This window comes from Copadichromis virginalis, linkage group LG22, assembly GCF_057382275.1.
Source record: "Copadichromis virginalis isolate Kocher_CV1m ecotype Utaka linkage group LG22, C_Virginalis_male_GT1.1, whole genome shotgun sequence".
NCBI classification, from domain to species: Eukaryota; Metazoa; Chordata; class Actinopteri; order Cichliformes; family Cichlidae; genus Copadichromis; species Copadichromis virginalis.
The window spans coordinates 10,642,802-10,656,346 of record NC_140638.1 but is presented as its reverse complement, the minus strand read 5'-3'; the positions used below and the strand labels follow the sequence as shown (position 1 = coordinate 10,656,346).

At 40.3% G+C, this 13,545-nt stretch overlaps 1 protein-coding gene across 2 annotated transcripts in view; it reads right to left on the bottom strand.

The window, feature by feature from the left end:
• epha10 (EPH receptor A10) overlaps positions 1–13,545 on the bottom strand; it is a 161,155-nt gene that overhangs the window by 113,534 nt on the left and 34,076 nt on the right. For both annotated transcript variants that reach the window (XM_085446877.1, XM_085446878.1), the window contains exons 2-3: positions 4,313–4,377; positions 137–809 (exon numbers count right to left, since the gene is read on the bottom strand). In XM_085446877.1, the coding sequence (XP_085303003.1) occupies positions 137–809; positions 4,313–4,377 (738 nt within the window). The remainder of the gene's footprint in view (positions 1–136; positions 810–4,312; positions 4,378–13,545) is intronic.

Here is a 13,545-nt window from a genome sequence, read left to right as displayed (position 1 = left end):
CTTTCTTTTCTGTATTCAGTATTCTGGATTTGTTGCTTTAGTTCATTTCCGACATAACTCCTTTCTCGTTGCTTGTATTTGCTGCATTCTTATTCGTGTATCCACACATCCCACTATCTGATTTTCCATTCCCTACCTTCACAGCTGCTGTGTCCCTCCTCGTAGCCGGCGCTGCAGCTGCACTTCCCAATAGGCACCAGCCATTCACCTTCGGCACTACAATGCATCCTGGGAGGGCTGTCTGTGTCAACTTCAGAGTTGTTAACACAGGTGCCGCGCACCTCTACAAGCGTGGCAAACGCTGCCTCGGCCACTGTATCGGGGAACACTGCCAGGTTCTGGACGGTTGCGAGACAGCGTTTGTAGTAAACCCGCACAGCCACCAGTGCCACGCAGGCACCGACATCCTGGAATGCCAGGTGGAACCCTTTACGATTGAGGTGGCCGATCTCACGCACCTCTGTGTTCAGCTTCATCTTCCTCTCACCAAGATCACCCTGCGTGAAGCTCTCATCAGCAGCAATGGTATCTATCTTGGTATACCGGTCCTCTCGCGTCACACCTCCAAGGTCCCTGTCTGACTCGACATACAGGAGGTTGAAGGTCTCCTTGCAGGTGCCTGCTACACCAGGGATGCTGTTGCAGTCACGCAGAGTGAACTGGAGCTCCACAAAAATGCGCTGTCCACCTCGACGTGCCACCCAGCCCGTCTGCAGCCAGTTGTTCTGCTGCGTGGGCTCCATCACATTGCACACCTGGTATGTCCGAATGGGCTTATACTTCTCATCTACGCCGCTTATTTCCTCCCACTGTAGGGATAAAGATTTGGGCAGAGGGGAAAAAAGACACAAAATCCTTAAATGTGAGGTATAGAAAAAAGAAAATCAAGAAAAGGAATATGGGAATGGAAAGAGACATACTGCATTTTACAAACCATGAATAAGCAGCAAGGAGCTTAGTAATAACATGAAGGACTGACAAGAAGAAAAAAAAACAGCAAGAAACAGATGATAAAAATGTTAAATGACAGCAGAAAGAATAGATATGCAAACAGGAGTGAGTAAGTTCAGGTTAACAGTGTAATGACATAATCTGATGAGTGAGTGTTTGAAATAAAAATCATTGGTTCTCAGATTGTCTAATAGTGTCACATAATGAACAGGCTCAGTCATTGTGAGTCTTAAGTGGTGTTTCTGCAACTGTGGGTCAGACCTTAGTCACTTTCTTTCGATCTCAGACTGCTTGGCACTTAAACTAATGGCATTTGTGTTCAATGTTTGTATAAACCAGGGGTCGGCAACCCTAGGCACGCGTGCCACAGTTGGCATGCGAAGGGTTAACTGATGGCACGACCATAGCTGGACTGGCCATCGGGCATACTGGGCATTTGACTTTTTTTTCTTTGTAACGGTATAAACAATAAAAGGTGGTGGATTGGCCAGATGCTGGTCGGTGTGTAAAAATAACTCAGTTGTTTGGTGGTGGCTGTGGCGGAGCTTCCACAGATTCAGTAATCTGTGGTGGAGGCCAGCAGGTGGATGAGAGAAAGGAGAGGCAAGAGGAGAGACCCGAGGCGGCCGCCGGTCCGAGTGTCAGGTGAACTGAACTTCAGGTAAGAAGTTATGACCTGCAGTCTATCTGGGTCAGATATGAACCAAGTTTAGGTGGAGTTTATTTTTGTTGTGCTGACTTTTTACAGTCAGTTACAATAACTCGTACTGCGTGCTAGCTAGCATGACGGAGTTTCTATACAGCTGGGTGGTTGCTACTTCAATCATGAAACTGATCAATGATCAGCTGATCGCCTTTTTTCTCTTTTGTTTATCGCCCACTTTGCGCCAGAAAGAGGAAACCGTCGAATGTCGCGCTAAACAACAGCAGCACGTTTAAGCTTGATCAGCTGTTGTTAGAATGTATTTAATATTACTTTCTAGTAGCTGATGTTTGCTGGAGCCACAGCTGTAAAGCTGCTGGTCATGATGTCGGTTTGGTTATCTTGTGAGAGGGAAACCAGGAAGATGAAACCAGGAGATGTCTTTACTGAATCATCAGAGCTGAACAGGTGATGGAGAAACAGGTTTGCCTTTTAGGTGACATGAATGAGTTGAAGGGAAGTTATGAACTGTTCCTGAGAAACAAATAACACCAGGATCTGTTTCTAAGTAGCTGACAGCTGGTAACTGTGCAGGGGCGGATCTAGCAAAGTTTTGCCAGGGGGCCAGGTAGGACATTAACAGGGAAAGGGGGGCACAAAGAAATACTTTCTTATTCTCATTTAAAATGTCTAGCTTTTAATAAATAATTCTCTGAAGCTTATGATAGATGTATGATGTATGATAAAAATCATACATATAACATCGAAGCAGCTGGAATCCATAGCTGTGTGTGTTCATGGAGCTTGCATTTTCACCTGCTGGACATCACTACCTGACAAGTTTAACTGTCTTCAAAACATTGCAGAGGCCTTATTGACAGTATTTGGCTCTACATATCTGTGTGAGTAGATTTTCTCTCACATGAGTCTCCTCAGGTAGCCGTCTGAATGCTGGACACTCGGAGACCTGTATCTCTGAGTGGGAGACCAGAGATCACATTAACATGTTTGTCTCTGTATTAACAGACATGCCATATTGGCCCAGTTTATTTTTCTTATCATTGTTGTGAGGAGACCATAAATAGCTTTTGTATTTTCTGTTGTACAGTTCATTTGCTGTCATGGATAAAAAGTGTCCTTTTTTTTGGTTTCAAAATAGCTGATAACTATTCGCTGATTGCTGCCAACATCTGCGAACAAATATAATTCTATAAAGTGGTTCTATATAGTGTGTAACCGTTAATATAGAGCGTTATTAAATTTATCGCTAATGCAATCATATGGCACACTGACCTCTGAGGAAATTCTAAATGGCACTCGTCATCAGAAAGGTTGCCTACCCCTGGTATAAACGTTTCATCCCACAGTCTTGTGATTTATTCACAAGAAACGAATTTAGAAAAAAAGACACAGCAGGCTTAATTAAAGGGCTTTGTTAGTTGGCCTTCAGCCTACAGATAGTTTTTATTTATTTATTTATTTTTTGCAGCTTTGGTGTAGCCTAAAATATTGATACTATATCGGTACTGACAGAGATTCTCTGTTCTAAAGAACTCTCTGCACCTTGCTGAATAGATTAAGAGTGTTTTTTGTCTAAATATTGGTCCAAATAATTGATAATTACTGGCCTGTTTGCTAACAAAAGATTATTATTAGTAGTTGTTGCTTTAGAAGAAGTGGTAGTAGTAAAAAGAAATCTGATGTATGTGCACACCCTATTTCAGCCATTGGGACGGAGTCACAAGTATTCTCTTCAAGGTGAGGAACCACTGAATAATATAGCATTTTATTTATCTTTTAAATGTATTTTATTTTTGAGGAATTAAAAGTTTAAACTCCTCTGAGCACTCTAAGAATGCTTTTTATAGTTTCCTAATATTTGCCGTAGGGCAGAGTTTGTTTTTCTGATTTACTTTCAGTCTGGAAGAGCGAGAAAAATGTAATCAAATATATAATTTATCCATCAGATGAATGATTATGACTCCATGTCACTATTTGAATTACCGAGGCGCTCTTGACAGAATTGAAAGTGAACTGAGCAGCAAATATGAACTGCTCTCCCTCTCTCATAAATACACAAACGTGCACAAAGCAAAAGAGTAGAAATGGATTATCTCCAATGGTAATGTGATCAGCCCCTCTCCTGTCAAGGTGACTATATCAAAGTGGGTGCAGTGTGTTCTCTATCACTTCTACTGGGACATGTAGGTGAATCACACAGTCACATTAATCTTATGCATAGTGGAGCACGTAGTGCAGCAGTCATCTCAAACACAAGTGCTTCAGCAACCTCTATCCTAAACAATGCACATTTAAAAGCAGTGATGTTATTCATATAATAGACTTATCAAGTGTGTGTGTGCATGGAAAGGCCAACTTGCAGGTGACACGTGGGTGACAAACTGCTCTGGCAAAAGTGCTCCTGCATTTATCTTGCAGTCATAACTTAGTGCAAAGGGTTTTACGGACGAAATCGATCGTCACAAAAGGCCATTTATCTGTGGCAGCACATCTGTGTAGCTGCTTTGGACACTGCTATATAGTAGCCTGGATTAGTCCCAATAATTAATGATAATGATGAGCTCAGCACTGGGGACAAATTGAAGAAAAGGTGTGGAAAAGTAAAGTAACAAGCTGTGTGGAGGCTGGCAAGTAAACACATGCGTCTACAAATGAAAAAAATGACATGCAGGTAATGAAAAATGCAACTATACTTACTCCATTAGGGGGATAGGACGTCCAGCCGAGCTCTGCTTGAGTCTCTTTAGAATTCAGCAGCACCACTGCAGGAAATTACAAAAAAGGGGGGAAGACAGACATGAGTTAGACGACATGTGGCATTAGAGTGTATTTGCCTTTATTTTTTAAATACATTTCCCAACAGTGTACCTCACCTGCATGATAACAAAACTCAATTAACACTAACTCAAGCAAATAATAGTATTAAATTAGTCATTTACAGTACATTTGCACAATGGTTCAGTTTTATTTGGCCTCTGAAAGTGCTTGGAGTAAATATGAATAACACAAAGTGCAAAATGACACGTCAGGTTTGGAATAATGAAAGAAAGGCATTAACACTGAGAAAGGTTTGACAAAATCTGTTGAGAGTGAACCTGTCCTTTGATAAATGCATTAACACCATCTGTTGAGGATTTAAGCTGGACAAAGCGCTTTCCTTTAGCCCCTGGCTTCACACACAACACACAGAAAACCACAAACAAAACAAAACAGAACCATAGAACTTTTACAAAGAGTCGGGAGAAAAAGAGCACCCTTATTTAGCTTTCAAGAGTGGAAAACAGGAAATGCAGTTTCTTTTCAGCACAGAGAGACAAAATGTAAGCTTTGAAGCTGGTTTCAGCACCACGGACAGCTACATAAGAAGCAGACTGCAGTGAGTGAAAGCCATCGTAAATCTCCCTGTTTAAAATCAGCCAAATAACGGATACAGCAAAGTTTCTTTAAAGAAATATCTAGGAGTTAAGCTACATTGTGTTGCCTAAGGTACACCACTGAAGGACAATAACTACAACACCATTCAAAAGTCTTGAACCACTCGCATAAGTGGAAACGCAGTATATGAGGCAAAAACAGACCTCATTAGAGTTGCGCAGAGTGCAATTCTAATGATGTTTGAATGTTAATATTTGGTATGAGATCACCTTTTAACTTTTTAGCACAGCCTGAACTCTCTTATGCAAACTTTCTTGGAATTTCTTCAAGTAGTCTTCGGCAATAGATCCTGAGGTTTCTTGAAGGACATTTAAACCTCTTCTATTTTGTGTTTGCTAGCTTTTGTTCAATTCTTAGTAAAAAGTATCCCACACTCCTTCAATAATGCTGAGATCTGGGCTGTAGGGAGGCCAATCCACAGATAGTGCTCCACTGTGTGTGTTTTTTATTCAGGTAAGAATGGCTTCTCGATAGCCACCAGTTGATCCATGTAACGTTTGTACAGCAAACAGTATATGGATCAACTGAAGGGCCAGAGGCACCCCTCAGGTCCTGCGCCGGGTCCTTGCTGGATTTTATTTTCCAGTTTCCTTTCAGATAATGTCAGATGTTATTCATCTGCCATAGTTAATTTTTTTGTCCTGTTACTTCTTCATTTGTCATGTACTTGAATCCGAAATATTATTTAGATCTCTTTATGTTGATATAATATATAATTAAATCATTCAATAGCAACAAAGGTAGATACTGGTACAACGAATTTCAAGATTAAGTATTAGATCAAAATATTCATCAAGAAAGCAAAACCAAAGTAACTCTCATTTTATTAAAAGATCTTAATACCCGTTCTACCAAATTTGAAAAAGGAACCAGAGTTCATTAGCGAGGACGTATCTGAGCAGTCGCACTGAGAACAGTTGTCGTTTTACATTCTGTTCTATGTGGCAGGCGTGCACGAGAGCCATCATCAGCACATTTATCTTAATCTATAATCTAATATCAACATCTGTAGTGACATATGGTGAGCTGCATTAACGCCTGATTTTTAAGGGATTTTGCTGATATTAAAATTAACCATGCTTTAAGCTTGTCTGCTTAAACAGACCCCCACCCCCACTCCACTGGCACACACACACACACACACACACACACACACACACACTGAGAACCAGGTTCTCTTACAGTGTTCTCAACACGTACATCTTTGAGGGAATCTGAGGTGTGACAACCAGACAAAGCCATTTTTTTCCTCCAGACTTCAAGGAACACACTGTGGAAAGATTGCTTTTTATTATCCTTGAAAGTGCTACTTTCATTCTTGTTACTTGGCTTTAACTTTTATGTTCTGCTTCAACTTTCAACCACTTCAGGAGATTGTAAGGGCTATCAAAAATAACCTGAGCGACACAGACTGCAGTTAGAGACAGACTCCTTGAGAAGTAACAATTTCACCTTATACCGAGCAATTCTTGGTGTAAAGATCTTTGATCACATACGCAGCTGCTACATGACAAATATCTGGCTTCGTGGAAATTAATAACAAGGCACAAGGACATCCTGATGAGCAAAAAACAAAAACCAGAAGCCTACACAGTCTGACTCAGCTGTATAAGAAGTGGTGACTAAAACCTGTGGCTGACTCACGCTCTGACAAGAAGAATATGCACTCTGGCTCAAATGTGTGCAGATGTATCACTATTTACTGTAAATACATTTTCTTTATTAGGGCCCGAGCACTGAGAGTGCGAAGGCCCTATTGTATCTGCTCCGTTTCTTCTTATTATTATTCAGGCAAAACAAGGGCCTTTTTCAGGGCCTAAACATGCTCAAAAACCCTTGAAATTTTGTACACATGCCAGGTCTGGTGAAAAATTTTGTATTTTAATGGTTTTACATATGAGCACTGGGAAATGGCTCTAGAGGGCCACCTATGCCTTGTTAAATGCAGCCCTACAACCACATCGTTTGAGCTACATGTATGAAATCTGGCACACATGTGTACCATGCCAAGACGAACAAAAAAGTCTGGGGGAGCATTGACGCAAACCCAACAGGAAGTCCGCCATTTAGAAGTGAACGTGACATTTTGACTCTAATTTTGCCATTTCCATGCCTCGAACTTTTTCGAACTCCTCCTTGGGATTTAGTCATATAAGCTTCATATTTGGTCAGTGTCAACTACACAACTGGGCCATGTTAAATTGTGGAGCTTTTGAGTTTTCGTTATACGGTGAGGCCGTGGCGCCACGGCGAATTTCGATGACTCGCCATGAAAATCTTATTGCCTCTCATTCTGTCATACATTATCCGATCTGGACCAAAGAGCACACATATGATAAGGCTCCGCCCCTGAACATATTTCAACTGCCATTTTTGACATCAGGGACAGCGCCACCTAGTGCCAACAGGAAATGTCATGTTTTACACTTTGGGGTACAGTATTGTGATGGGTGACATCTGCAGCCTCAAATTTCTCCAGGAAAGCCTTAAGGAGTTGGTCTTGGGTTACAGTGAAAACTGTGACTTTTCGCGAAAGGGTGTGACCCCAGCAGCATGGCGAACTTTGATGTCTCACCATGAAGAAACAAATTAGTGTAAATCAATGAAATCCAGTCTGATCAGTACCAGACTTTACAGGCATGATGTCAGACCCGCCCTGAACAGATTGATGTGCCCATTGTCAGGAATACGTAGCGCGCCACCTAGTGGCAACAGGAAATGTCATGTCTTTCACTTTGTTGTATTGATTTTCAGAGGTTCATCGTGGCCACCTCGAAAGCGGTGAATATCACCATCAGTCCTTCATGATGCTTCAGTGTGAAAATTGTGACTTTAAACTGAACGGCGCACCCTGGTGGCAACGCGGTTCACCATGAACAATGAAGTGCCTTTTGAGGGGCTTGGAAAGTTTAAAAAGGCGCACACCTCCAATTTGATGAGGGCTATCTTGTTATGTGATCATTTTCCTTGAATAGCGCAAAATGGCTCCACAGCGCCCCCTACAAAATTTCAAATCATCAGCCCCTGCTCTGTGTTTTATGTACGAGTCTGAAACCTGGTAAGTTTATGGAAGATATTGAGATGTACAAAAAAAGTCTCTTGGAGCAATATCCCAAATCCTACAGAAAGTCAGCCATTTTAAAATTAATGTGTAATTTTGGCGACATTTTCCCCACTCATCAGGCACCGTACTTTGACGAACTCCTCCAAGGGGTTTCATCAGATTGACCCGATCTCCAGTGCGTGTAATCTAAAGACCTTTGTGATGTTAAATTGCGAAGCTTTTTACGTTCAGGGAAACGGGGTGGTCATGGCGGCACGTGGAGTTTCAATCACTCGCCAAAAAGCAGTAATCTGCTGTCACTCAAAAAGACAATGTCCAATCTCTCCCAACGGTCGCAGGCATGATTAGACTCGAGCTTGGAAAGGTTTGTTATGCTATTTGTCAGTAATGGTTAGAGCGCCACCTAGTGGGAGGACTATAATCATGAATGAATGAGATGAAATGTTAGCTGGTGGTTAAATGCATGAATTCCATCAATGTGACATCTGATCGGACGTGCTGGTTTTAGGTGTTGGGCGTGGCTCGACGTGCCGGGGTGCGAGGGCCCTCATAACGCTGCTTGCAGCTTTAATATTATTATTGTTATTACTATTTTTTCAAGACCATAACTGTATAGGGATTTAATAGACTTCTATGCAATGCTATTGCAGTTTGTATAGCCAAAATCTTCAGAGGACAATGCAGTTTTCATTCTTCTTATTTTGGGATTTGCTTGAAAAGGAGACACTAGAGCACTGGATAGGGATCAGGGAAGCCTTGCTGGAAAATTAAAGATCCTTTACAAAACACTTAATTTCATTGTTTTTGGGTTAACACCAAAGGGTGCCCAAAGCATGCTTCTGTGGTTCGCTGATAACACAGAAGCATTTGGAAAAGATTAGAGAGGGAGAGGGCAAAGGTGCTGGAGAGACACAGAGGAAGGCTGAGGCAGAAGCCAAAAGAGAGATGATGAGAGAAAATAATCAGCAGAGGAGGGCAAAGAGAAGAAAGAAAGAGCCAACAAGTGAGAAAGAACGAAAAAATAACAGTTGGAGAAAGGGCTGGAAAAGGAAAAGGAAGAAGTGAGAAATGAGCACATGAAGTGTACATAAATGAATACGCTGGATAATGCACAAGGGATCGCTATGTCTTCCTGAGCAGTCAGACAGTCAGTCAAAGAGAGACTTGCAGGACAAAGTTGGCCCTGTAATCACACATTGAATACATAAGTCTGGTAATCACAGTGTAGTTAGACAGACTAATGGGCCTTTAAGGGCAGTAGGAAGAGAGAGCGAGAGAAAAGATATCCAGAGAGGATGACAAAAAGTCCGGCAAAGAAAAGCTAATCTGGTGAAGGAAGGGTCATCAAAAGAGGGAAAGGGGAAGGGAGGGAAAGGCAGAGAAAGAACATATGACACAGAAATAAAAGCTCTCGTACGCTGTGACACATGGCCTCAACTTAATAGCCACGACACATTAGTTTTACTAAATAATTTCAAAAGGCTGTTTTGTGAGTAATTACCTTTCAGTGTTTCTTTTTTGTATGATTTTGGTCTCAGGCCTATTTAGGACCCACAAAATGAGGCTGACTTTCATCACCAGCAGATAAAACATGATCCCTGAAGAGTAACAGAGGCTCCTCTGCTTTGATCACACAATGCTGACAGTGTTAATATAGAATACTTCATATGAGAAAAGGACACAATTATGTTGCTAATGTTTTGATGAAAAATTAAAAAACAACAACAAAAAAAGTCATCGTTCTTTATTTTTCTTCTTTTGAGAAATATGTTATAATTAAGATGATATCAGTCACAATTAGCATGGGAAGGCTCAGAAAATTCGACATTGCTTAAGCAAATTCTATCTTTACAACAGTCTTTAAAGTAACAGCTATCACTTTAGCAGCTTCTCTGTCAACCAGTTTGGATAAGATCCATGCAAAGGGATGGCTGAGTGAAATTAGTGGTGGGATTTCAGTGAAAAACTATTTATTTTAAACCAAATTTGATTTTTATGAAACACAAAATGGTAGCATTGGAAGCACATGTCATCATTCTCATTCTCTCTGTATATATTTTCTTTCTATGATCACAGTGTGATCGCTCTCACTTTTGCACTCTCTCTTTCTTTTTTTATTTATGTATTTTACCTGAAAAGTTTCATTGAAATTGAAACTAAAATGTAAATGTCTCTTTTATCATCCCTCCCCTGGTCTCATCCACACTTTGATCTTTCTCTGATTTCTGCGGTGTACTAATTATCAGCCTTGCTAAAGAGGATGCGACGAGGAAGAGATAGCCGTAGGAGAGAGGTAGACTGCAGCACTCACTTCAAGTATTCACAAGAAAGGGAGGGAATGTGTTGGTTCACCAACAGCAATCTAGAAGAGGTAAACACTAAAATCTGGCCTTTGTCAAGTGTGCAGCCAGCACTTACACAGCTATTTTTTTTTCTTTTTCCTTTTAGTGGTAGACAACAACATGAAGACAGCTCTGTCACAGGGGCCAATTTCAAGGGCTTGCAAGGTTAAGGGTTCCCATTCTTTGATTGAACTAAGTGTGTGCAGCTATTAAACTGTGAGTAAAAGGCGCACTTCCAGGTACTTAGTCTGAAAAAGGAAAAGGGTAGAAGAAGAAGAAACAGACATGAATCGCAATGATCCACAGCCCTACATGTAATAAATTTGCGTTTTGCTCAAATATTCTATAACAGGCTAAATAGTATTTCACTCTGGTGAAACAGAGCTCTTACTAGCCAGCATACAACTGGGAAGACCTGGGGGATCTGGAGGTTCAACCTGCCTATAGAGAAAGCGCTGAGACTGGAATAAGCACAGGCTGCCAATGCTCCATGTGTCAACTGATGTCCAAATATTACCTTTCCTATGTAACATATTCCCATGTAACCCATAAAAACTAACATTTAATCAGGAACACCTTCTTGTAATCTTTCACATAAGGGTAACCAGCTTAGTACCATTTTCCTGTGGGAGAAAGAACAATGACTCACAAGTCAGCATAAGCAGGCAGGTGGAGTGGCAGATGGCATAATCGCACGACCCTTAACCTAAAGCCTGTCCCTATCCTGGATAGGATAGAGAGAGGCTTATTTTCACTTTCATTTTGCTTTTTAACGTTCCCTTTTGGGGTTATGCACTAAACGTACACAGTTAGGTTTAAGAAAAAAAGTGCTTGGCTGAAAAGCAAGTCTTTCACAACATTAAATACCTTTTAAACTTTTTCTTTTGAGATGTCGTGGATACATACACATCCTTGTTACATATCCCAATTTTTCCCCATGGTGTCTTGGTGTCTGTTTCAGAGGGACTCCTGTTGAACTGTATGGGACTATTCAGTGTGTTGAAAGATGCCAACAAAAGGGACAAACACTGCTATAAGATATAATGCCAACGGGTCCTGACAATGTGTGAATATCTAATGACTTGCAAGAGAGATCTGGTTGATATGACAGGTTGAAATCAAGACAAAGAAAGACCTTAAAGGGGTTATGTTGTACTTTTTTTTCCTGCCATATATAGATGATCATGTTACAATTTCAAAGAGTCAAAGCAATCCCTAGTAGCTGAAAGTTCAAGATTCAGACTGCTCTAAATGTTCAGTTTGAATTGAATAAGCGGAAGAGGATGGATAGACTGATGGATTTAAATGAGAGCACATGAGCAAGAGAGCAAAGCAACCTGCTGTTCAAATCTTCTGTTTATAAGCAGCAGCCAATGAGAAGAAAAGTAGTTTTGAGTGAGGGGAAACACCGTTAAAATGTCTTTTTTAAGACTGGAAGGAGCAAAGAGTCTCCTCAACAGGATTTACAGTGTCGCTCAAGGACAAAAGAACATGGCTGGAACATGGGAGTGTTTAAAAAGAATATATATGTATATATACGCACACACTTCAATGAAAACAATACAGTAATACTGGAGAAGGACAGATAAAAAAATGGATAAATGGATGGGGATATAAGGTGCCACATAAAAAACACAAACAGTCACATAAAAGATAAACGCAGTGTATAAACAGACAAATACACCGCCTTCAGTGACAAATGGTGTCAGGGAACGTTCACAAGCACGCACATGCAAGCACACAGCCAGGAGGCAGGATCATAATAGCACTTCCAACAGCAGGGCATATGAACTTCAGATAGGGCTTTCCTCTTAACAGAAGCATTAAATTTTCAGCTTCAGTAATGTGACATACTGCAAAGAGCTTGGGCTGCTCCCTCTCCAAAGTCCACCACGCAATTGCATATATCATTTATGATAATGAGGTGAACGGTTATACGCTATCATTACATAGTGCATATTTCTCATGCACAGTGTGGTAAAAGTACCTTTCTAAAAACACAAGCTACAAAATAACCTAAGCGTAACCGATATTCATTTTCATCACAGTTTTTTTTTTATTGTTAGTCTTTAATCAAAGAGAATTTTAAATATTCAAACAATCAGCAGACTTTTACACAAGTCACACGCCAAGCCGTTTCTCAAAAATGATTATTTATCCTACATTTACATATTGTTAAACTATTACAATATCCCGTTTAATAAAATGATTAAACAGATGCTCAGCTAACCAAAAGCTTTTTACCAAAAAGCCCGGATAATTTGTATAAAAGGCCTCCGTCACATAATCATGCTGGTTTTGCATCTCTTTGTTGTATCAGTGCCTCTAATTAAAGCATAACAGCTGTGGCAGCGGGTCACGATTAGGTGCATATTGTGACATGAAAAGATGCAATAACTCAAAATTGTGGAAATTTGTATCACAATTTTAATTTTGGTTTACGGTCTGTCACTGAAGCCAAAAAAAAAAAAAAAAAAAAAAAAAAAAATCAGGAAAGGAAACAGATGTTTCATTTTTGAAACAGGCGTGGGTACTGTGATCACTGCAGTCTGAATACCACATAACTACACTAACCCTTCTGGTTAAGGAGCCTCTTATCAACTTTAAAAATTATGAGTATGAGCCTCTGTGTGAACAGTCAAAGGATCAAAGCAGTAATGAGGAAAATTATGGGGACGTGTGGAAAAAGGTCGATGTCCTGCTATCTGGAGAATTTATAAACATCCTGCAAAATGGTTTAAGTACATGACATTGGTATTGTTAGATAAATCAGCTGTTTTTCATTTTCAGTTAATGATGTGTACTTTTTGTTACACTTTATTTCCAGTTGGTTCAGTGAGAGAAGAAACTGTATTTGAGCACATGATCTGCAGTTTGGTGAAAATTTAATATTTTAGTTTAATATTTTCTTTTGGCACAAAAATAATATTTAGGATTTTTTTGTTTGCATATCCTGTCAGTTAATGAAAGAAATTTTAAATCCATCTAATATCTTTGAAGAATTACGATTTATGCATGTATGATCTTCTGGTGCTAACCAGGTGGGCTGTAACAAAGGTAGTACGGTGATTTTGTTAACAGGGGGTTTG